The sequence below is a fragment of the Psammomys obesus genome, unplaced genomic scaffold (genome assembly GCF_907164565.1).
Source record: "Psammomys obesus unplaced genomic scaffold, mPsaObe1.curated_primary_1811, whole genome shotgun sequence".
Taxonomy (NCBI): domain Eukaryota; kingdom Metazoa; phylum Chordata; class Mammalia; order Rodentia; family Muridae; genus Psammomys; species Psammomys obesus.
Window position 1 is genome coordinate 24,889,376 of NW_026596134.1, and position 23,427 is coordinate 24,912,802.

A 23,427-nucleotide genomic window follows, 5' to 3' on the forward strand; every position below is an offset into this window, starting at 1 on the left:
ACACACACACACACACACACACACACACACACACACACACACACAAACATCTATCGGGCTGGAGAAACAGCTCAGTGGTTAAAAACACATACTGTTCCTGTAGAGGGCCAGAGTTCTATTCCCAGCACTCTCAGTTGTGAGCTGCCTGGGACTCCAGCTTCCGGAAGCCATTACCTCCCTCCCTGCTTTGGGCACATTCCTAGACACACATAGGTACACAAGAAAAATAAATAAGAATTTTTTTTAAAAATCTAATAAATGAATAAATAATAGAAACAAACTTACAAAATAAAACGCATAAACGCTCCTTTAAAATTTACAGCCCGCAGGAAAAAAAGAAGCCAGGCAGCAGTGGCGCACGCTTGTAAATCCCAGCACTCTGGAGGCAGAGGCAGGCGGATCTCTGTGAGTTTGAGTTGGGCAAAGTCAACACTGCACTTTTGTCTTTCCTGCTGTGACTGCTAACGGCATTAACTCGCTGACCTTCACATGGGCTTGTGTTCCAGTCTCACGCCGGGAGTGGAGTGCTGGGTCGGATGTAAATTTAACTCTGTGAACATCTGTAACTCACTTTCTGCAAATCGTATCATCTGCATCCTCATCAGCAGGTCCCAGTTGGTAATCTTGTTTTCATTCTGGCCACCCGGTGGGTGTCGGTGATACGTTGTTGTGATTTTCATTTAGGGGCCAATGATATTGAATATCTTCTCATCTCTTTTTTGGTTGTTTTCATATCTTCTTTGAAGAAATTATTAAAAATCCTCTGCTCAGTTTTTTTAACTTTCTTTTCCTTGTTAAAAAGTGTAGCGTTTTGGGGAAAAAAAAATCGGTCCTCATAGACTAATATATTTAAGTGTTTAGTCACAAAGGAGTGGCACTCTTTGATAGGATTGGAAGGATTAGGAGGTGTGGTCTTGCTGGAGGAAGTGTGTTTTTGAGGTTTCAAAAGCCCGGGTTTATGCGCTCTCTCTCTCTCTCTCTCTCTCTCTTACACACACAGACACACACACACACACACACACACACACACCTCTGAAACTGTAGCCCCAATCAAATGCTTTCTTTCATAACAGTTGCCTTGGTCACAGTGTCTCTGCACAGTAATAGAGCAAGGACTAAGACAAAATGTCAGAATTTTTGTATGCCCTGGATACCAGACCCTTATCAAATTTCTGAGCATTGCCTTCTATTCTGTGGGTTACGCTCTATTTCATCCTGGCTTGTGGGATTTGAGATGTTTTGTTGTATTAATAAAGAGATAATTTTGGGGCTGGTGAGGTGGCTCAATACATAAAAGCCCTGCCTTTTGAGCCTGGTGAGCTGAGTTTAATCCCCAAAGAAAACAACAGCTCCGGGTGAGGTGGGGTATGGAGGAGGAAGAGGAGACCATTGTGAAAAACTATCAAAGAGACAGGGCCATGGCGAAGTGCAGGGTTTTTGACAGATAACGAGCTCCGGTCATATGTGGCTTTCTTGGGAATGCCTTCCGGCTCCAGGTAAGGTCACAGCCTCTGTTCGGCTCAACTTAGCACTCGCTTGACCTTAGAGTGCAGGAAGAGCTGGGCAGATCTGTGAGGCCATCGAGGCATCCCCTACACTAGGTCCTGGGCCAGAGTACACACCCAGCAAAGAAAGCTTGACTCGCTGAAGTAGTGAATGAGGAAAAAGTCTCATTTGTGGTACGTTTTCATTCAGCAAAGAGGTCTGCGGCAGACCCTCCCACAGCCCTGGGTGACAATAGACCTCTCCTCCCCGCCCTACACTCACTCATCCCGCATTCCTCCCCACCCACTCACTCCCAGCCCCCGTTCCTTGGCCTGGCAAACTCTAGGGCTTTAAGGGCTGTCGGAAGCCGAGGAGGACGTCGATTGGAGGTTTATTCTAACGGGTTGAGGATGAGCTCATCCGTAGCCAATGGCCGGCAGGCACCGGCCTAGACGCCCCACCCCCACCCCCGGGCACCTGCGGAAGGGTGGTCGGCACGGATCCCTGCGGAGGTGAAGGGACAGCGGGGTAGGCGGGAAGGCCCGGAGCTCGGGACAGGTACAGTGCTTGCTCTTCAGCCATCCTCCGAGGCGGGGAGGAGCCTTCCTCCCCCTGCCTAAGCCTGACCCCCCTGGACGTTCCCTGGGGTGATGCTCCTTGTGTGCCGGGGACGTGAGCGCTCGGCTTGTGCTTGACAAGTGTAGTTTTGGGCATGGGAGGACCCGAGAGCTGGACCCGAAACCCGCAGCCCTGCGCAGCAGGCGCTGGAGCCCCAGCGCAGGCCTCGAGGCTCCCTGACCCGCTGGGCCTGGCAGAGCAGGAAGGCCGCCTTTCTCCACCTCCTGGCCTCATCCTGGCCAAAGCTCAGCTCCTGGCTGCTGGGGGCATGTGCGTTTCCTTCCCACTCCTCCCTTTATCCTGGGCCTCTTTCGGGGAGTTGGGGGGGGAAGGACCCGGGAATAAAAGCTGCCCCCTGGCCATTTTCCAGGGTAGTTGAGACAGCAAAAGTGGCTGCTGGGCTGCTGCGGGGGACAGAAACCACGCTGCTGGCTGCTTTCTCTCTGCCCCTTTCCCTCTGGCAGCTCCCTCGAGCCTTTGGTATCTCACACTGCTAAGGGAGGAGTCGCTGTCAGATCCTCGGGAGGGCACTCTGGCCCCTGGACTTCTGGGAGTCAGGAGGAAACGCTGTAGCCCTCACAGGGCTGGGTCACCCTGACACTCGCTGAACTCCACTCGATCTGACAGTCATATCTCCCAGTGGGGCTTTGATGAGCTCTGCGCTCCCCGCTTGGGGCCCCTTCACTGACTCCTGACCTCAGGGCCAAAAAGCCTAGACCTGTGTTTTGTCTCGGGGGGGGGGGGGGGGGTCCTGGGCTGAATGGAATTCCACAAGGAGAGCAGGGAGGGGGGAAGGAGTGAGGTGTGGGACCAATGGGAACAGAAGCCCTGAGCCAGTGTGCGACTTCCGGTGTGTTTACTATGTGCTTGAGACTGGGCTCGCTCTGTGGACACCCCAGGAAGGCAGCCGTCTGTCACGGGTGTCCCCGGCCCTCAGAGCTCCATACACACCGCTGGGGAAACCTTTGCAAAACCGAAGTTGAATGGACGAAAGAGAAAGGCCCCAGCTGCGGCATTCTATTTGTGCCACCGGGAGGTAGGACCAGCTCAATGAAGGGACCTTGGCATCGCTAACTCGAATCCCTCCAGCCTTTGGATGTATCAGTCTGTCCGAGGTTTAGCGGAGGAAGCTGGAGTACGGATAGGGGCGTGGCTCCAGGCAAGCATCTCCCTAAGTCGTTTGCTTCCTGCAGGTCGCAGCTGCGTCGGGGGGCGCCCTATGAGCCTGGCAGCCTGTGAATGTCCTCCTGGCCCAGGCCCAGAGCCAGAGCCCTGTTCCCGGGCGCGGTCCCAGGCCGGCATGTACCTGGAACAGATCCGTAACCGGGTAGCTGCGGGGACACCTGACATGACCAAGCGCGACTACCTGGTGGATGCGGCCGCGCAGATCCACCTGGCGCTGGAGCGGGATGTTAGCGAGGACTACGAGGCGGCCTTCAACCACTACCAGAACGGTGTGGACATGCTGCTCCGCGGTGCACATGGTGAGGGCGGGCACGTGTGGGGACAGAAGGCAAGGGCTGGTGAAGGATCCTTTGTCTGTCCCTACTAGGGGTGTAGGACACCGTGCTGACCCTACCAGGCCTCCATGAAGGACAATGAAGACTTGGATTTATTAAGGCTTTTCTACATGGTGGACACCATTTGGCTTTGCCTATATTAACTCACTTGAGTCTCACATTAATAGACTTTTTATTGCATGTAGTTACAAGTATACAGGAATTATTATTATTATTTTGAGACAGGGTTTCTCTGTGTAGCCCTGGCTGTCCTGAAAGTTGCTCTGTAGACCAGGCTGGCCTCAAACTTCACACAGATCCACCTGCCCCTGCCTCTCGAGTGCTGGGATTACAGGTGTGCGTCACTACTGCCTGGCCTAGGAATCACCACCATTGGAGATAGGTCGTTCACTGTTGCCCAGGCTAATCTGCCTATCCCAGCCTCCTGACAACTCAGACTACAAGTGCGTACGCTCTGGGCAAGAGCTAATTTTCCAGATGAAGAAATTGAGGCATGGAGCGGTTAAAGAGCTTGCACGGGGCTCCACAGCTACAAAGGGGAACATTAGGAGTTGGAATGTTTCAGCTCTTGTGGCTATGTACCTGTCTCAGTGCACTTGGCCAGCCATGGAGCTGGGCTGGGCTGGCCTGTGGCCCTCTGGAGACTTGCACTCCAGAAGAGGGGAGAGGGAGGGAAGAGCAAGGCGGGGAAAGCAAGGGGAGGGGAGAGGAAAACTGAGGTCAGACAGGCCTAGCACGGGACACCTAGAAGTGAACGCTAAAGAGAATGCTGAAGGACGATATGTGTGTTGTCCAGGGGAGGGCCTGGCAGTGTTCCTCGGAGAGGGAGGGAGGCCCAGGCTTGTAGGGGAAAGGGAAGAGCTGATGGGACAGACTGAGGCATTGCCATGCTGAGGCCAGTTTGAGACTCAAGGGACTTGTGACAGGCTATGGTGGCTAGCGTCACTGGACTCACTGTTGAAGAGACCTACCGTGCCTAGGCTTCAGGAGGGCCCAATGCCTTCCTTTTCTATCTAATCTGGTCTCCAAGTCCTGTCCTTTTTCATACCGGGAGGCGGAGATTTAGAGGCACTGTTCTCTGCAAGCGGCTCCCCTCTTCTGAAGGAAAGGGGTATGCAAATCTCCACCTTGTCCCTTCCCAGGACGCGAGAACAGCCAGGGAGGTGATGGGTACCAACTGTAAGGAGCAGTTGGCTGAGGGGTGGCTGTGGTTTCCAGTTCCCTCTTGCATCTTTCTTCTCAGCCCTTGCCCTCAAACACGGAAGGGGGCGGTTGAACCAGCTAAATCTGTCTAGGAAGTAGGAGCCATTGGCCGTGACAGGCAGACGTAGTTAATAGGAGCTTGTGTCTCAACCCACCAGTAAGCCCAGGATAGAGGATAGGGGGCGGTTCTGGCGACCACAGATAGTGACCCCTGGTCCCCCACAGTTGACCCCAACAAGGAGAGGTGTGAAGCTGTGAAGCTGAAGGTTGCCAAGTACCTACGGAGGGCAGAGGAGATCTTTAACTGCCACCTGCAGCGGACGCTGGGCACTGGAGCTTGCCTCAACGCGGTGAGGAGACCCTCCCTGGATCTCTGAGGACGAGAAAGAGGACTCTGGGGAGACCCAGCCGCCCCACCCCCACCCCCACTTCCCTCCTGCTGCAGGGAGGAGTGGGCAGTGGAGGGTGTGAGTCTGAGCGGGAGCCAGGATTATTGCCCTCCCATCTTTCCTCTCTCTCCCACACCCTCACACCTCATTCAGCCTCACAGAGCACTTGGCACACACGCTTGGCATGCATGACTTAACCACCTACCCCGGTTTGCGTGTGACTCCATGCCATTCTCACACGCACACTCAGAGCCTCCGGATTCTGTAAGTATTTGGAATACACACACACACACACACACACACACAATGCATCCACGTGCTTCTCTTGCTTTCCTAACCCAGTAGCCAACCACATTCTTCATGCCACAGGCCTGCACAGTGCCCTCCTAGGCCCACTGTCTCCTAGAGCTTGCCTTTCACAAAGGTAGGTTGTCTGGATTTTGAGTCTGAGACCCACATGTGCCCACCCAAACCCTGACAGCACCTGCCCCTCACAGACAAGGCTTTTGATAAGTGGCTTCTAAAGCCCCAAGAAGCAATCCTTTTATGGCTGTGTAGGGGCTGAGCACAAAGACAGCCTGGATGCCTTGAACCAGCGTGCCCCCCACCCCAAACTCTGAATCAACAGCAGCTTCTCTGCTCACCCCGCCCGGACCCCAAGCTCTGTCCACTGTGGTCCTCAGTATCTAGAAGCCCCTCCCTGCAGCCAGGGCTGAGGCAGCCTCAACTGAGGCCTTGTCTCCTCCTCAGGGTTTCAGCAGCCTGAGGCTCCGGCCCATCCGCACACTGAGCTCTGCTCTGGAGCAGCTGAGGGGCTGCCGGGTCGTTGGGATCATCAAGAAGGTGAGCAGGCCCTGGGGTGTGGGAGGGTGAGCAGATGTGCACAGTCGGGGCGGGGGGGGGGGTATGGGTGAGGGGGGGGAGGGGCAGGAGGGAAGGCATCTGTAGTAGCTGCCTGCATCCAGAGGGTGGTGCTCAGAGGGGCTAGCGGCTAAGTCCAGGGGCTCCTCTCCTCCCCTCAGATACGCCAGTCATGTTCTAGAGAGGGAAAGGAGGATGAGAAGAGGCAGACAGTCTGTTTCCCAATACCCTCCGGCTCAGAAATAGAAAACCCTCCAGGACTGTGGGAGGAGCTAGACGGGGAACTGTTGAGCACTCCTGCCCTGCCCACTCCTGTCTCCCGAAGTCCTCCACCTTACATTCCCTCCGCACGCCAGGACTGCGACCCTGAGTCTCACTGCCGCACAGCTGAGCTAAAGGGCCCCTCGCCCGGTGGATACGTGCGTTTGAGGCGGCTTGCACTGTCCAGGGCCTTGGCAGCACCGCTCTTTCTCTCTGGCGCTCCTGCCCTCCCATCTTGCACCCTCTCCCTTTCCTTTAATTCAGGGTAAGCAAAAGACAGGAGGTGGCATCCCAGCCCTTATTAAAGTGGGGGGATCTGAGGGACAGAGGTCATGTAAGAGTTGAGGCTGAGCCATACATGGTAGAGCATGCCTTTGCTCCCAGCACTCAGGGAGGCAGAGGCAGGAGGATATCTGTGAGTTCGAGGCCAGCCTGGTCTACAGAGTGAGCCCGGGACAGCCAAGGCTACACAGAGAAACCCTGTCTCCAAACAAAACAAAACAAACAAACAAACAAACAAAAAAGAGTTGCCCTTTGCCTCTAGCCCCAGGCTCCCTCAACACTCCTTTCCCAAATTGGCCATTTATGAGAGTCATCTGGTTAAGTTTCTCAAACATAGATAACAGGATCCCATGCCAAACCTGTGGAGTCAGAATTTTTAGGGTTGAACCCAAGAAAGTGTAGTTTAAAGCACTGGGCAATTTTGGCGAGTCTGGGAACCCATAGAGAAAATTTAGCGGTGTGTGCTTCTCTGCCATATGGGAGGGCAGGGTGCTGCCTGGGGAGGCAGGCCTTGGTTTGGCTGATAAAGCGTGGACAAAGTCCCCTCACAGCTCTGAGAACTGGTTTCCTTATTAGTAAAGTAGGGTGGGAATCCTCCCCACAGAGGGGTGATCTGGGAAAGAAATGAAGCCATTTTTGGGAAAAGGCCTGGCGCATCCTGAGATACTTGATGCATGTTGATGGTTCTGAGTGCAAGTGACAAGAGAGGGGATGTACGAGTTCCCGTCTCCAGGCCTTGCTCCAGCTGCTTCTCCAGGGTCCCTGGAACAGGCCCCAGGCTCAAGGAAGGCCCAGCCAGCTTCCCATCTGCTGCAGTCTCCCCTCCCACTGAACTGTCCAGTGGCCACGGGCTGACCTTGGCTAAGCACAGCTGCTCTCACAGAGAGACTGACCGCCACCGTTTCTCTGAGTGAGATGCCAGTTATGAAGAGAGGAGGTCCAAAGTAAACAGGTCTGGGGAGCCGTGAATGGAAGTTACACCACTTGTACTTTAATTTTAGACATTAGAGCTTCTAGGATGTGCGTATAGAGGAGAGGTTCCCCAGGAGGGAATCTGACAGAACTCTGATTTGTTCAACCCTGGGACATGCCCCTGTGCAAAGCGTGTAAACATCAGTGCCCCGATGACTGTGTGGGGTCAGGGTAGCGGTGGCGGTATACGTTAAGGTCTTCAGATTGCCTCTCTCCGTTTTCACTCTCTCTCTCAGATGCTCAAGTGGTGGATACCAGCTCCTTCCTGGGGTCCTTCTTTCTCCTCTGGGTTATGCCCAAGCCAGGGAACAGAAATTTCCCCAAATTAGGAAAGGTGTTAGGGCCATCAGTCCCATTCCAAAGCTCTGCCCAGGCAGGTCCAGGCAGCAGAGCTGTGCTAGGTCTTGCTAGGTGGCAGCCTTCAGGCCCAGGAAGAGAGCCAAGGGCTTGCTCAGAACAATCCCGTGTCCCTTGAAGGTGCTGGCTGTGGGGCTGATGGGGCTAGAGAAGGGCCGTTGGGGATGGAGGTGGCAGAGAGCAGGGAAGTGAGCCTGTCAGGGACTAGGTAGGCAGCCAGGAAGCCCAGGGGCTGTTGTCAGGGAGTGTCTCCACCCTCCTCTGGACCTCCTCTGAGAACCATGCTCTGAGTCAGGCACGGGGAAGAAAGGTCCCCGAGTTTATTTTGTTTTATTTGGCTCAAATATGGGTGTTTTTTTAAAAATTGTTACCAACATTTTTTAATGTGTAGATTTCATATAATAGTCTGTATTTCAAGCTTCACCTTGGGAAAAAAAAATCAGCTCTGGAAATGCCATATTCACATTCCCATGAAGCCCTAGGGAGCCAAGGAGGAGCTGCCCACTTCTGATGGGACGCTGGCCTTGCCCACTCTCTGTTCCAACTTTGCTTGAGTGTCTCCTGCCCTCTAAGCCTTTAAACCTGTTTGAGCTGGGCATGGTAGGTGCCTTTAACCCCAGCACCCCAGAGGCAGAGGCACATGATGCTCTGTGAGTTCAAGGCCAGGATGGTCTACATAACAAGTTCTAGGTCAGTTAGGGCTTATAACAAAGAGACCCCATCTTAAAACCAAACAAGCAAACGAAAATCAAAACCACGCTTGGAGCCTTGGGGTTTGCTTGCTTCGAGAGAGGTTCCACCCAGGATTTAGATTCCCAGTGTGTCTCCAAAGACAGGCCTTCTCACATAGTTCACCCAGGCGCATCTCAGCGCTCTAAGAACTCCCGCCTGCCTTCTTTTCTTCCTTCCTGTGGTGTATGAGCAAGTGTGTGTGTGTGTGTGTGCTCCTACATACACAGATGCCAGGTGCCTCCTCTTACTCTCTACTGTGCTGCCGTAGGGGCCCTCACTAAACTGGCTGGTGGCCAGCGAACCCCAGTGAACCTCTGTCTCTGCTCAACTGGGCGACTTTTTCCATGGGTGCTGACGGTTTAAACCCGTGCTTTCACAGTAAGCGCTCCTGCCCACTTAGCTGTTCTCCTAGCCCCCTGGGAGTGTGCACACACACACTGGCAAGCGGCCACAATTGCCTTCCATCTTCCCAATTATAAGGCTAACATCCCATTTGTGGATTAAATTAAAATCCAGTGTCCTAGCTGGGCGCGGTGGCACAGGCCTGTAATCCCAGCACCCGGGAGGCAGAGGCAGGTGGAGGTCTGTGAGTTCGAGGCCAGCCTGGTCTACAGATGAGTTCCAGGACATCCAGGGCTACACAGAGAAGGCCTGTCTCAAAAAAAACAAAACAAAACCAACAAAAATCTAGTGTCCCGTGTTAGTTGTGTCGGCTCCATCACCACCTGAGGTTGCTGGCTTTCTCGTTGTACAGCGCGGAAATGCATCTCAATCACTCAGAAAGCTGTGCTTGGCAATGCTGTGTTTTGAAAACTGCCCCCACTTTTTAGACAGGGTCTCATGTCGTCCAGGATGGCCTCAAACTTGCTATGTAGCCGAGGATGACCTTGAACTCCTTATTTTCTTGCCTCTATATCCCGAATGCTGGGATGGCAGGTGTGTACCACTCCGGCCAGTTTAGACAAAGCTGAGGAGCAAACCCAGGGTCCCGTGTTTGCCGGGCAAGCGCTCTACCAACTAAGCCACGTCTCCAGCCCCTTAGTCATTATCTTAAAGGGAACTAAACCAAGGCCCAAGGAAGCCAGGTGCTGGGTGTTGTTCTGTTCCCCCAAGCCACTTAGCAGAGTAAGAAGATTCTGGTTGGTTGGCTGTATCAATGGGAAAATGCCTGCTCTGCTAAAAAGACACCGAGAAAGACATGAGTTTAAAAGAAAGGAAGGAAGGAAGGAAGGAAGGAAGGAAGGAAGGAAGGAAGGAAAAGAAATCAAGTTCCCATCCTACCTAATTTCAAGGTAATTGTTGTTAATGTTTAGATCTAATTCCTTCTGAAAAGTGGGTTTAATGTGTTTTGAATACACAGGCATTTGACCCCTGGGTCCTCTTTCATTTCTGGTTCCCATCCTTGGCTGCGTTTCAGACTGTAAATCAGAGGAGGTGTCGGGGAATCCCACTTGGGGAAGGATGGTGGAGGAATTATCCAGGGGTGTCGATACTTGTGGGAAGCTTTTCTTAAATGACGCCAGCCTTTTCTGCCTCCTCTATCTTCAAATATTGCACAAGTTTGGTCAGGGAGGATCCAAGGCCAGCCTGAGTCAGTTAGGTCTCGAGCCCTTAGAGGGAGACCTCTAGTGGTCAAAGGGGATACTGCTGCTCTGGTGTGAGTGCCTTGGTATAGGAAGGAGATGGTGGGGGCTCATCGAGCCCCCCCCCCTTTCACTTTGGCCCAGCCTGGCAGGCACTTACTCACCCCACTCTCGGATCAGTCCGTCTGTGTTCAAACTCTGATGCTACCACGTTTTAGCAGTAGGGTTGCAAGTGAGCAATTTCACTTCTCAGAACCTCAATTTCACCAATAAAGAGGGTCACTAATAACTCACCTGGAGGGGACAGCACACTGAAACACACTGTGTAAAGCCCTTAGCACAGAGTGAGCACTTCACAGACGGTGTTTGCTTCTTTTACGATGACGTTGATAATTGCCGTGGATTGGGAGGATTTATACCTGGAGTCTCTGCTTTTACCAACAAGCACAATGATGCTACAAAGCATTAACTGCTGCGATCCCCATTTTTAGGAGGGTCTAGGGAAATGGCTCAGTTGGTAAAGTACCTCCCTGGCAAACATGAGGACCTGAGTTTGATTCCCAGCAACTATATAAAAAGCAGGACATAGTGGGGAACATGTCTGTAACCCCAGTACTGAGGAGGTAAACAGGCAGATCTCTGGAGCTTGCTGGCCAGCCAGCCAATCCAGCTGAATAGGTGAGCTCCAGGCTCATCGAGAGGCTCTGCCTCAAAATATAAGGTGGAGAACAATTAAGGAAGACATCCAGCATCATCAGCTCTGGCTTACACACACACACACACACACACACACGCACGCGCGCGCGCACACACACACACACTCAAACATCCCCCCCCCCAAAACAAGAACAAGGTTCAGAGACTTTGCAAGTGTGTGATATTGTCACTGCTTTTATTAAGGGTTTTCCTATTTATGGCCTAACAAACCAGTGATATAGCAAAGGTGGACATTTACAAATTCTCTTTAGTAGTTAAGAAAGTCAGTTTAGGGGTTGGAGAGATGGCTCAGTGATTAAGAGCACAGGCTACTCTTCTAGAGGAGCCAGGTTCAATCCCCAGCACCCACATGGCAGATCAAAACTGTCTGTAACAGTTCCAGGAGCTCTGACACCCTCACACAGACATACATGCAGGCAAAACACCAGTGCACATAAACTTAAAAAAAAAAGGAAGGAAGGAAGGAAGGAAAGAAAGCAGAAAGGAAGAAAGTCAGTTTATCTGTCCACGCTCTAAAAATCGGGGCCCTGAGCTAGGGTATATAAACTGGTAACAGCTCTATGGCCTCATTTCAGTCCCCAGAACCATAAAAAAACTGCAGGGCTCTTTTCCCTACTCCATCCCTAGGCAACAGCTTTCACCACTGTCTAGTACTGTGGGCCCAGCTCCCCACCTGGCCCTCACATACTTCATTCTGACAGGACCCTGCCTTCCTGCCCTGACACAGACAAGTGGTCCCCTCCTTCCCTCTCCTATAGCTTAGTCCACCCTTGCCTGCCCAGGAGACGATTCAAGGGCCCAACTCCAAATCAGGCCAAAGCCACCCTTCGGAGAGAGCTACTATCAAAGGGCCGCCTCCTAGGTAGCTAGTGTGCACAGCCACACCCGCTTTACCTAAAAGAAAGTATGGCAAAGCAAAGAAATTCCTGAAGTGTGTCAAGCCTGCTGCAGTCAGCCTATTCCATCTGGAACCACATTCTCAAAAGCCTCAGGTTCACTTGTTTGCCAGTTGTTTTGTTTTTTTTTTTTTTGAGACAAGGGCTTACCATATAACCTTGGCTGGCCTTGAACTCACAGAGATCTGCCTGCCTCTGCCTCTGCCTCTGTGTTGCCACCTTGCCTAGCCTAGTTTTACTTGTAAGTAAAGCTCAGAAGCATTGACTAGCTCTGAAATGCTTCAGCCATGCCACCTTTGATTCCTGCCAGGATGCCAGCCTACAGTGGAGGGACTGAACGGGGCTAGCCTGGCTAGCGTGAGCAGGTAGGGGGAGGGGTGCTCTCGTGAGGGTTCCGGCAGACACAGCAGAGGGCTCTTAGGCTACTTGCCCTCGTATGTGAAGTACCTACTTCCTCCTTGCACTATGCAGGACTGTGGAGATTCCAGGCTGGACAGGATGGTCCCTGCCCTCACGGAGTTCACAACCAGGGGAGACAAGAGGTTAGATGGAGTGAGAAAGCCCCCCTGAGGGTGAGCCCAGAGATCACTGGAGATAGGGTAGGAGTCCCAGACGCTGAAGGAAAAGGCAGCGGAGCTTAGATCTTTGGCTATAGCAAGGGTAGGTAACTGGGACAGGACGAATGTAAGCCTCGGGCCATGGAAAGCCCAAGAACTAACATGTGCCTTTGACCGGTGCCTCCTGGACTTTGGCAGGTGCAGTTGGTCCAGGACCCAGCAACCGGAGGAACCTTCGTTGTGAAGGCAGGTGCCGCCTAGCTGCTGTCATGCTGCGCTTCTCTGGGAACTTTCTCAGAGCTCTTGAGACCCCTGCCCACCTTCTCCCCAGAATGTACATAGGACGCCCATGCTCCCTCCAAACCCAAAAGCTGCCCGTTCTTCTGAGCATTGCCCAAGGCTCCAAAGACCGACGCACATGCACACTATTGCATTCCTGGACATGGATTCCAGGGGATTATTAGGGGTGAGGGACGGGCCAGGAGCTGGGAGAAGCAGTTGTACTCAGTCTAGCTCCCAGTTCATATCCTAGTGTCCCGAAGCCAGAGCCATGGGCCACGTCAGCTCATTTACACACCCTGTCCCCTCCCCAGAGCCTTCCCAGGTGTCACACAGTGAGCAGGGAGCGGCTCACCATCATCCCACACGGAATCCCCCACATGACTAAACTCTTGCGGTACTTCGTGAGTGAGGACTCAATCTTCTTGCACCTGGAGCACGTGCAAGGTGAGGGGGACCTGGGGAACCCTGTCACTTCCAACGAGCTTCGGGGTATCACTGTTCTCCCCCACCCAGGCAAAGTTTGCGAAGCCATGAGGAGGGATGTGGCTCGCTCCAGATGTGTGGTGCAGACAGGAAGCCCAGCGTTTCTAAAGGCTGAGGGCAGGGCCAGGCTACTGGGGACCTCTGTGTGGGACCGAGGGGGGAGGGGACATCCTGGGGAGGATGTCTCCACCCGAGGCAGGCCAAGGGGGGGCATTTCTTCAGCTGTCTTCTTTGCTACCATTTCCTGGCCAGTGTCCATCCTTGGATAGCCACACCAGAGAGGTTGGTGATTAACACGGTAGAGACAGGAAGTGAGGCAGGAAGCAGAGAGTCGGTGGCTTTAAAACTCGAGGCACATCTTTGGGTCATGGCGACGCCACTGTAAAGCCATTGCTTGGCTTCCTGACCCTCTGTGATACCACTCTCCCTATAACAAGGGGACATTTACATGTTGAACGCTGCAAACAAACCGGTCTCCACTCAAACCAAGTTCACTAAAAATCGGTTATGCAGGCTGTGAGGCGCCCCGGAAGTGGGTCAGAGCAGGGTGGTTAGAGTGCTGAGGAGGCAGAGGGGGCATGCCGAAATACCGGGAAGGTAGGACCGGGCCTGGACTCCTCCCTCCCTAGACTCTCACTCCCTGTTTGGCCCAGGAGGCACTCTTTGGTCACATCTACTCTCCCAGGCCCACTTTCAATATTCTGGGCTCAAGTCTGGCTCTGCCCAGGAGAAGCCAATACCTCAGTCCAACACCCACCTCAGCCTCGTGACCCCGGCGAAGCTCCCAGCATGCCACACCCTCGGGCAGAACAGAATCCCAGTGGAGCCTCCGTGGACTTCTCAGAGCCTTCCCCCAGCCAAGGAGATCCCGTCCCTCCAGCTTCAGAAAGAGGCTGACGGCGAATCTTCAGCCAGAACCAGTGCTTCCTGCTCTTCGACCCCCACACAGGCCCCATGTGGCCACTTCCGTAGCCAAGTCAGGCCAGCCGGCCAGAGTTCAAAACCTGCACCCACTCGGAGGCTTCACTGGGTACGAGAAGGGGCTGATCGGGTGCTAGGGGCCTATGGCCGAGGGGGCAGAGGTCAGAACCCCCCATCAGCACACAGGGCCGGCCCGGGGAGTGGACGAGCCGCCTGGAGCCTGAGGGAGGACCAAGTGAAGCAATGGGCGGCTGAGATTCTGCTGGCCCTGGAGGCATTGCATGAGCAGGGGGTGCTGTGCCGGGACCTCAACCCACAGAACCTGCTTCTGGACCAGGCAGGTAGGAGCTCTAGCCCCCACTGCTCCCACTACTCAGGTGGGAGTCCAGGGTCAACGGGACCCCCAAGATTACAAGGCCACTCGCTGTTCCTCCCCACTCGCCTTCCTTCATCTGTCCCTTTATAGAGGATATGAACCTGGGCAGAAGCTTCAGGAACACCCCTGGGCCCTGGGCAAAAAGGGGCTATGCCCTTAGGGAGACTTCACATGGGATAACCTTTAACCCCCGACATGACTGAATTGGGGGAAGCCTTGGGGACTGCTTCGAGGTTCCAGCTCCTCAGTGGTATTGTTTCAACTTTCCCCCCATCATTCCTCCCTACACATCCTGGACAAGAAGGTCACATCCAACTTACGTATTTTGGCCAGTGGTCAGAAGTGGAGCCCCAGTGCAGCCAGGAGGCTGCGGACTGCCTGTACAGCGCTCCAGGCAAGAGGGGAGTTGGGAGAGGTTCCTAGATCTTGGCTGCCTTTGTATGGGTTAAGGACTGGATGGGTGGCCATTGCTAGGATGAGGACAGAAAGGGCCCTTTTATGTAAAATGGGGATGTATGTGTTCTTGTTCTCACAGAGGTTGGCGGCATTTCTGAGCTGACTGAAGCCTGTGACTGGTGGAGCTATGGGTCGCTTCTGTATGAGTTGCTCACAGGAACGGTGAGTAGCTGGGCAGGGTAGAGAGCCCAGGTGGGGCCCACTGGGTACAGGCAGAGCAGCCAGTCAGGGTCAACACAGAGCCTGCCTGGTTCTCCATGCCTGACCTTTGGGCTGGATGGCCTTCCACCCATCAGAGCAGCAGTAACAGAGGAAGTCAATCCTACCACGAGGGACTGTGGCTAGGGAGGCTGTCCGCTTCCATGAATTATGTGAGTTGGGATAAGCAGAGGTTTATGGAAGAGTGTGCCTGGCAGTAGGTTTGCAGAAGCCAGTGACCCTTCCCCGGAAGGCCTCTAGATTGTATCCTAAAATCTCCTTTTCCTACTATTCACTCCCACTCAGCCTTCAAGGCGACAATCTCTAGGCTTCAATTCAAGAAGATGGGAGAAAGCTCTTCTGTCCAAGCCAGCAGCCACCTTATCAGCCAGGTCAGCCAAGCCCACTTTCGGAGGAAGCTTGGCTGGTCAAGTGTCCACTGCTCAAGCATAGAGACTTGAGTTTGATGGCCAGCAGCCACATAGAAAGAAGTCAAGTGCAATGACGCACATCTGAGACCCTACACAGGGTCTGGGGTGAGACAAGCAGATTCCCAGAGCTTGCTGGTCAGCCAGGCGAGTCCAGTGAGACCCTGTCTCAGAAAAATGAGGAAAGCAGTAGAGGAAAAACACCCAACTTCAACCTCTGGCCTCCACAAGCATCTACACACACACACCTACTTGACAAGGCTTTGTCCTCTGTGCTCCACTCAGATGAGCTCAGAACTGTATGGGGGGCCAAGCAGGTTGGGAGAGAACAAACTACAGTTTGAGGGGCACCAGCAAACTATGGTGTGACCAGAGGACAGACCTGACCTGCTGTTGTTCACCATGGCTCAGGGCCTCTGAGAACCCTTTATGCAAGTAGCCCCAAGTCCCACATGACTTTCTCCTGCCTTTCCTCTTGCAGCTCATCCTTACCTCAACATATTTGTCACTGCAGTCCTGCCTTGGCATTAATGGCTGTCTGTGTAGCTTGTGGAGGCTTTTTTTTTTTTTCTGTAAGGAAAGTTTTAGCGCTGTTCCCGATAGCATCTACTCTAAAAACAATAGAGACACTGGTTCTAATGAGCTACAAGTCCAAACCCCGGTGCTAACCCAAGTCCTTTTTCCTGAGCCAGCTTGTCTTTCATGTCAGGGTCATCTTCCTCCTGGACTGTATCATGGGGGAGGGGAAGTCTTGGCTGCCACTAGGGTGTAAGCTTCCCTAAAGCGGCCTCTCCTTGTACCCCCTGCCACCCAGGCACTGTCCCAGAACCACCCCTCAGGATTCCAGGCCCACACCCAACTCCAGCTGCCCGAGTGGCTCAGTCGCCCAGCGGCCTCTCTGTTGACTGAGGTGAGGTTGCTGCCTGGCCGAGATAGCTTGTTGGTATACGGGTGGGGGATGAGAGGAACCACCTGTTCACGTTGATACAAGCACTGGAAGGCACGAGGGCAACAGGACAGTAAAAGCCCATGAATGCTTGTGCTAGCTACCACCGTCACCGGGAGGGCCTTACTGAACTCCCCAGGGATTCTGGTGACAGAGTGGGTGCCTCCTTCTGTGATGGGGAAGGGCTGCAGAGTGCCGATTCAATCTCTCCCCACAGCTGTTGCAGTTTGATCCCCAGAGGCGCCTAGGTGCTGGAGGTGGTGGTACCAGCAAACTCAAGTCCCACCCCTTTTTCAGTACCATCCAATGGAGCCGACTAATGGGGTAAGAGGTCGGTAAGTGGACAAAAAAATCTGGCCTGGTTCTCTCGGCTGTCTGCCAGCTGGGCTGGCCCCTCTCACCATGAACTCCAGGGGAAGAGTGTGGGGCAGCGACCTGGGGCAGCACCCTGATCAGAACCTGCTTGGGCCTCTGACTGATGACTACTAACTGTCCTCAAAACCAAACCAAACCCAGCCCCTGGAGAAGCTGCTGGAGGGGCAGTGAGGTGCACCCTGCTGAGCAGCCAAACTCACCAGTCCACAGACATCTGTTGAACACATGCCCTGTACCTTTAGCTGGGACCTGTCATGTTAAAGGGCGCCTTCTGTCGCTCCAGTTCCAAACAGCTGAACAGCTGCTGAGCCAACTGACAGGTCTGGTGACACTGCCATGTTGTATACCACTTAAACATCTCTGGAGACATCTCAGGACACTGGACCCCTGGCTCAGTAGACCCGGACCAAGACTGGCCTAGGTCTACTTCAGTCTGCAGGGTGAAGTGGGCAGGTGTGTGTGTGTGTGTGTGTGTGTGTGTGTGTGTGTGTGTGTGTGGCAGGGGTGGTATGAGCCACTCCCCACTCCTCATCCTTTTTTGGTTTCTGACTTGGGAGAATAAAACTGAGGGGGAGAGAAGCCAGTAGTGTTAAGGAAACACTTTTAACCATGTAGCCGGAGTCTGAAAACAGAAATAAAGAGCTTTATTCTCTGGCTGGTTCTGTGTCAGAAGAGCCTGTTCCACAGGACCAACAGCAGATTCTTTTCTTGGGTGTTGGTTGTTTTCCACTGTACATTTTGATATGAGCTTCAATTCACTGCCTGCCCTGACTTTTCGAATGAGATACCACAGAAAATATGGACTAATTTCACCCAGTGCCTTCCTTCTGCCCGGCATCTCTGGTGTCTGAAGAGCTGGGTAAGTGGTGTGTATCTTCAGATAGCCCCTCCCTAGGTTTGAGGGCTTGCCTCAGGACAACCCAGTTACTGGGGCATGGCATATACAACAAAATTTCGCTTGACCAAACCCCAGATCTTTCTAGTGTGTCTACAACGTAGGTGGCATCTGGCATCGTTCACTCATTGGGCAACTCGGCAAACGTGTGTGTCTGTGTGTTCGTCCTGGCAGTGCCTGGGGTTTGCCCACCCTCTAATAAAGCCTAGTCTTTCTGTGGCACCTTTGCATCATTAATGTAGTCAGTGACCTGCAAGGAAGCAGCCTGAGGAACAGCTTCAGGAAAAGGGAGGAGGGGGAAGAGAAACATCTGAGGTCGTGGTGCCCGAGGAACACACTGCCTTAATCCTCCTAGTGAGTTGTGGAAGATTCTTCTGAGAAAACAAGAGGCTTTTGAGAGGTTAACTTGGAGCATGCTGGAGCTGGCTCACAAGTATAGGTTCCCTCTGTGGTAGCCCATAATGCCAGACTTCAGTTACTGCTTCATAAAGCACACCTCACTTCTGGGCCTGCCCAGCCATCACATTGTACATTCGGTACTCAGTTGAGCCATCAATTCAGAACACCATGGTCCCAGTTCTGACAGGGCTTATAGATGGCCATTCAGTAAAACAAAACTAATGGCTACTCCAGATGTTTTACCGAAAAATAAAAACTTGTAGCATATCAAGCACTAGGCCTGATTTGTAACTGAACCCACCTACCAGCTGTGACTGCTCAAGGACTCCACTTCTTCCTGTGGCAGGCCTCCAGGAGGACCTCACTGCAGACTACATCAGATGAGAGGCTGTGTGGAAAAGCAAGGCTGTGCTGAAGCCTGTACTCCATCATGCCTACCCACGGTGGTCCGTCTAAGCTGGTGACCAGGCCTGTCCTGTCCATTGCCCCTTACAGACTGCAGCTCCGAGGACGCAACCTCTCACCGTTCTTGGTACACAGGTGGCAACTAATCCCAAATGAAGGCACAGATGTTCATGCCTCGCGCAAGCCCCTCAAAAGGGCATTGTTCCCTGGTGTCTTCAAGGGGCTTCCCATAGGTGGGAGCCATAGTTTCTCTTCGAGAGTTGGTTTGTGAGGACCACAGGGTTCCCTGAAAGGAACCCAGGGCATTAAGAGAATAGTGGGTTCCCCTGGCTGGCAGTCAGAGCAGCATAGCATTAACACGTCTGAAGTATGGGATCCCCTGCCTGGGATGTTGCTCAGCGGTGAGTATACAAAGATCCAGGATTTAACCATCATCTCTACCAGAAAGTTACAAGATGCCACAGGATAGCCAACTTGTGATGAAGCTTTCAGTAACAACACTGTGGTTGCCAACAGTGTTGAGGGCTGTTCAGCCTCAAGGGTTAAAAGGAGCACAGATGCTGGAGCCCTGTTTGAGAACATTTGCCCTTTAATTTTCATTCAAAATCAGTCTCTTTAAATATTTGTTACAAGTTCTGAATGGTGAAGATGTAGTAGCAGATGCTGCAGGCACTCAATACTGACCTCTTCCCCTCCCCCAGCTTGTCTTGGATTACAAGAAAAAAGGGCATTCAGCGCTAATGGCCCAGCGTCAGCTGTCAGCAGTCTCAGGCCCCAGTGCAGGACACAAGGCCCAGGGGCTTTCATAACTTGTTACTTGCATTTTAACCGCGCTTCAAGAAATTCCAATGATTGTACCTGCACCCGAAGGGTGACCTTGGAGATGACATCATCCATTTCATCACTATATCACTCCTGAGAGAAAAGCCTCTTCCCATCACATGCTCATACCACCTTCAATTAAAAGCTCTAACTCAACCTGATCTGGTCAGAGCAGTCCCTTCACCAGGCTGTCCCACTGCCATGAAGTGCTAAAAATCTGCTCTAAATGAGAACAATGTCCTAGAATGATTCCTAGAAGCCTGGAAAGGGTTGGTATGACCACAGTTGTATGTGATTATGCCAAAATGAATCTTCCCAGTGTGAGCATACAATGGAGCCTGTGAGGGCAAGCCAGGGTTCAACTCTCATCTGTAATGAAATACGCAACCTCAGGGGACTCTGCACAATTCTGCCTATCCCCAAATCCCCTGAGCTGTGCTTCCTGGAAGAGGTAGAGAGGCACCTTGAAGCCACTGACAGCGCAAAATGATGGCGCATTTAAGAAGCAAAGCAGCACCTCTTTGCCTGTGTTCAATACCTCCACATAGGTGGCATCAGGTGAGAATGTGCACAGCTGGGACAGAGGCTGCCTTGAGCCTGGGAGGCAAAGCAGCCCCCTAGGCATCTCTGGGGAACACTTTCCAAAGATGGAAACTCAAATCACATGGTCCCTGGTGGTATCCCTATAGAATACTATTAAGAGGAAAAGCAAAGTTGTCTTTACAGAGGTTGGAAGAAAGGCAGGAATAGTAATGAACATCTGTTAAGGCTCTCTCTCTCTCTCAGGCCCAAGATATCAGAAGGTAAGAGAGAGAGATAGAGAGAGAGAGCCTAGAAGGAGCACTAATAAAAGACCTGTGAAAGCTGGTTACATAGTGCCCTGGCTTCCTTGCTTGAGGCCAACAGTATGTGCCTGCCTGTCATCAGGCTAACCTGGGACTGATGAGGGGACAGGGAGAAGACTGGTTTTCAGTTCCTGCATGATCAAATAGGGAGTGGTATGTGGTTTCCTCCTAAAGGTCTAGGAGGAGGACTCTTGGATCTTCTACCGCTGCCTTGATTTTTCGGAGGAAAGTCACAGCCTCTCTGCCGTCAATCAGCCGATGGTCATAGGTCAGGGCTACATACATCATAGGCCGCACTTCCACCTGCAAAGAAGGGAGGTCAACAGGTTTGTATCCAGCAGATCACAAAAAGACTGCTGAGAAAGCAAAGTCTGTATCAACATTCCTTAGTTCCAAAGTCTCTTCTACCACTCCTGCCTCTAGATAACTTAAGTTTATTTTCTTTAGTGCAAAGCCCTAGGACTTAGAAGCAAAGTTTAAACAAAGAAACAGGTTCCTCAAAATTGCCTTAAAACAAATAAGCAATACCATAGTCTAGGCTGTGCACTCTTACCTACAGAAAGGTTTTCTCTTCACCTGTGGCTGCCTGTTGGAGCTACTTTAAAGTTACAATCCTTATTAGTTCAGTTTTTACAATGTTGTAGATCCAATATTGGCCTTGGCTATGCTAGGCAAGCACCCCACTACTGAGCAACACCCCTAGCCTTGAAGTTACAATTTAAAAATTTTATTTTATTTTTATGAGACTGATCTCATGTAGCACAGGCTGTCCTCAAACTCAATATACAACCAAGGATGACACCAAACTCTTGGTCCTCTAGCCTTTGCTGCCTGAATGCCGTAATTACAAGTATGTACTACCACACCTGGCTTATCAGACGCACATGCTAGGCAAACATGTTACCACTAGTATATGTCTGAGGGGAAAAATAAATCTTTAGTTCAAATTTTCTATTCCCCGCCAGGTGTGGTGGTACACGTCTTTAGTCCCAGCACCCCGGAGGCAGAAGCAAACAGATCTCTGAGTTCAAGGCCAGCCTGGTCTACACAAATAATTCCAGGGCAGATAGGCTACAGAGAAACCCTGTCTTGAAAATCCATTAAACAAACAAACCAACCAATCTGCTGTGTGTAAAGCTAGGTGTATCCAGGAAAAAGACCTATGATTTTTGGATTTATACAGGAGTCAATAACCCAAAAACCTTCTAGACATAGCAGTCTCAGAGATCTTTATTTTTTAAACTAACTTATCTTCCAATGGCTAACTCAAGCTCTTTTGTCTCCTTCACATGACCTGTGCCCATGGATTGCTATGCACTGTGCCCGGTTTCCCAGGGTCAAGGAGCAATAGATAGGCAGATGAAAGAATACTCTCCAAGTCTATCCATCACCGACTCCCTGAGGTGCTGACAATGAAACATGTTAGCAAGTCCCACAGGGAAGTTTTACAAATATCAGAACTATCTGCATTACAGCTTCTGTAGATTGAGTTAGGGGGTGGGTATAAAAATTATTTTTAAAAAAATTATTATTTTAATATGTATGAGCATTTTGTCTACACGTGTACCATGTGCCTTCCTGGTAGCCAAGGAGGGCAAAAGAGATCCCTCGGAACTGGAGTTACTGATGGCTGCAAGGCACCATGTGTACGCAGAAAACTGACCATAGTGCTTGGCCAAGAGCAGCAAGTGCTCCTAATCACCGATTCATCCCTCCAGTCTGAAGCTGCAGTTTTAACAAGTTCCCAGTAACGTCAACATGCACAGAGCACAGTTGAGAACCAGGGCCTTAGCTATCATTTAGTAATCAAGAAATGAAACCTAAGCCTGAAATTACAGTGGATGCTTTATAATAAGTATTTAGTTAGCTTTCTCTTACAGCTACTTAGCAGTTAAAAATCTCAAAAGCATTCATTCCTACCTTGCCTCCCACAGCCACAGGCCTGTCAAAGATGCCATGCATGCCCAGAATGGCAGACTGAGGGGGGTTGATAATGGGTGTTCCAAAAAGGGATCCAAAAACTCCTCCATTGCTGATGGTGAAAGTACCACCATCCATATCTTCAATGGCAAGTTCATTCTTTCGGGCCTAAAAACAAGTTTCATAATTGCAACGTTAAGTCAAACCAGGTTTCTTCACTCCAAAAAAGTCAATGTAGAAAACTCTAATCTGAGCCCAGAAGTTCAAACCCCAGCAAACAGGACAGTCATTAAGGTGAGGGGACTGTGACCAGAGAAAGCATGATTCTACAATCAACATTTCTTTCCCCAGCCAGTTGTGATTTCAGCCACTGGGACTGGGAGTGGGACTGGGAGTGAGAAGTGGGAGGCTCTGCTAGACACTGTCCTTAGCTCTAATGGCCATTGCTTTTCTGGGTGGCTATGCATTACCTAGAGACACCAACCAGATGCCTGAGCAATGCCAACCTCTGCAGACTTTGTTCCCTCAACTGCCTAGCAGCTCATGCCCATGCTTCTGCCTACTGTACCTTCTCTCCTAGTTCATTAATGGTCCGTTCAATATCTGCATAATTCATAGTTTCCACATTCCTGATGACAGGAACCACGAGACCCTGGAGTGAAAAGTGGTTTTTAGTTGCAAAATAACAGTACTCTTTATAGTTACAATTTCCCCAACCAGAACACCTTAAACTCACTGTGATTAAAAAGACTTATACTAAGATAAAGGAATGTAGTATGGTTAAAAAAAAAAAAAAAAAAAAGTGTACTTTTACTAATTGATCCCCTAAAAATATAGAATTGTAGAAATAACCCCTTCCATATGATTAGCTTTTTTATATAAGTAAGTGGAGATCTGTGGTGGTTTGAATGAGAATGGCTCCTCCAGGATCATCTATTTGAACACTTGGCCTGAAGTTGGTAGAACTGTTTGGGAAGGATGGGGAGGTGTAGCCTTTTTGGATGTGTGTCACCATGGGAAGGCTCTGAGTTTTCAAGAAAGCCGTGGTACTCTCAGTTAGCTCTCACTCTGCTCTTTCTCGTTCCTGTGTCTCAACATGTGCGCTCTCAGGTACTGCTCCAGTACCATGCCTGCTGCCGCTTCCTACCATGATGGCAACTGGACTCTTAACCCTCTGAAAATGAAGCCCACCCAATACTGTTTCTCCTATAAGTTGCCTTGGTCATGGTGTCTATCACAGAAA

The 23,427-nt window shown here is 51.6% G+C and overlaps 2 protein-coding genes across 5 annotated transcripts; one reads left to right on the plus strand and one right to left on the minus strand.

Moving 5' to 3' along the window:
* Nucleotides 1-1,961: 1,961 nt before the first annotated feature.
* Nucleotides 1,962-17,624, plus strand: Rps6kl1 (ribosomal protein S6 kinase like 1). Of its 4 annotated transcripts, none has more exons than XM_055592899.1 (11): nt 1,962-2,043; nt 3,297-3,587; nt 5,052-5,176; nt 5,966-6,058; nt 12,632-12,679; nt 13,027-13,159; nt 13,852-14,460; nt 14,797-14,889; nt 15,031-15,113; nt 16,392-16,487; nt 16,741-17,624. In XM_055592899.1, exons 2-11 carry the CDS (start codon nt 3,323-3,325, stop codon nt 16,849-16,851), a joined length of 1,656 nt encoding a protein of 551 aa, XP_055448874.1. In that variant the 5' UTR covers nt 1,962-2,043; nt 3,297-3,322; the 3' UTR covers nt 16,852-17,624. The 4 variants fall into 4 exon arrangements, with proteins under 4 accessions (XP_055448874.1, XP_055448875.1, XP_055448876.1 ...); XM_055592900.1 differs by having other exon boundaries at nt 14,800-14,889; XM_055592901.1 differs by lacking the exon at nt 16,392-16,487.
* A 1,544-nt stretch (nt 17,625-19,168) lies between these two features.
* Nucleotides 19,169-23,312, minus strand: Dlst (dihydrolipoamide S-succinyltransferase). The gene is made up of 4 exons (XM_055593129.1): nt 23,252-23,312; nt 22,753-22,934; nt 22,185-22,352; nt 19,169-20,567 (listed from the first exon to the last, which is right to left on the minus strand). Exons 1-4 carry the CDS (start codon nt 23,310-23,312, stop codon nt 20,433-20,435), a joined length of 546 nt encoding a protein of 181 aa, XP_055449104.1. The 3' UTR covers nt 19,169-20,432.
* Between the last annotated feature and the right edge of the window lie 115 nt (nt 23,313-23,427).

Coding starts and splice junctions, on each gene's coding strand:
- Rps6kl1 (XM_055592899.1), top strand. CDS start 3,323: ATGAGCCTGGCAGCCTGTGAATGTCCTCCTGGCCCAGGCCCAGAGCCA. Junction 14,890..15,030: donor CTGCCTGTACAGCGCTCCAG/GCAAGAGGGGAG, acceptor TTGTTCTCACAG/AGGTTGGCGGCATTTCTGAG. Junction 15,114..16,391: donor ATGAGTTGCTCACAGGAACG/GTGAGTAGCTGG, acceptor CCTGCCACCCAG/GCACTGTCCCAGAACCACCC.
- Dlst (XM_055593129.1), bottom strand. CDS start 23,312: ATGGTACTGGAGCAGTACCTGAGAGCGCACATGTTGAGACACAGGAAC. Junction 22,353..22,752: donor TTAATGAACTAGGAGAGAAG/GTACAGTAGGCA, acceptor ACTTGTTTTTAG/GCCCGAAAGAATGAACTTGC. Junction 20,568..22,184: donor CTGTGGCTGTGGGAGGCAAG/GTAGGAATGAAT, acceptor CCTTCTTTGCAG/GTGGAAGTGCGGCCTATGAT.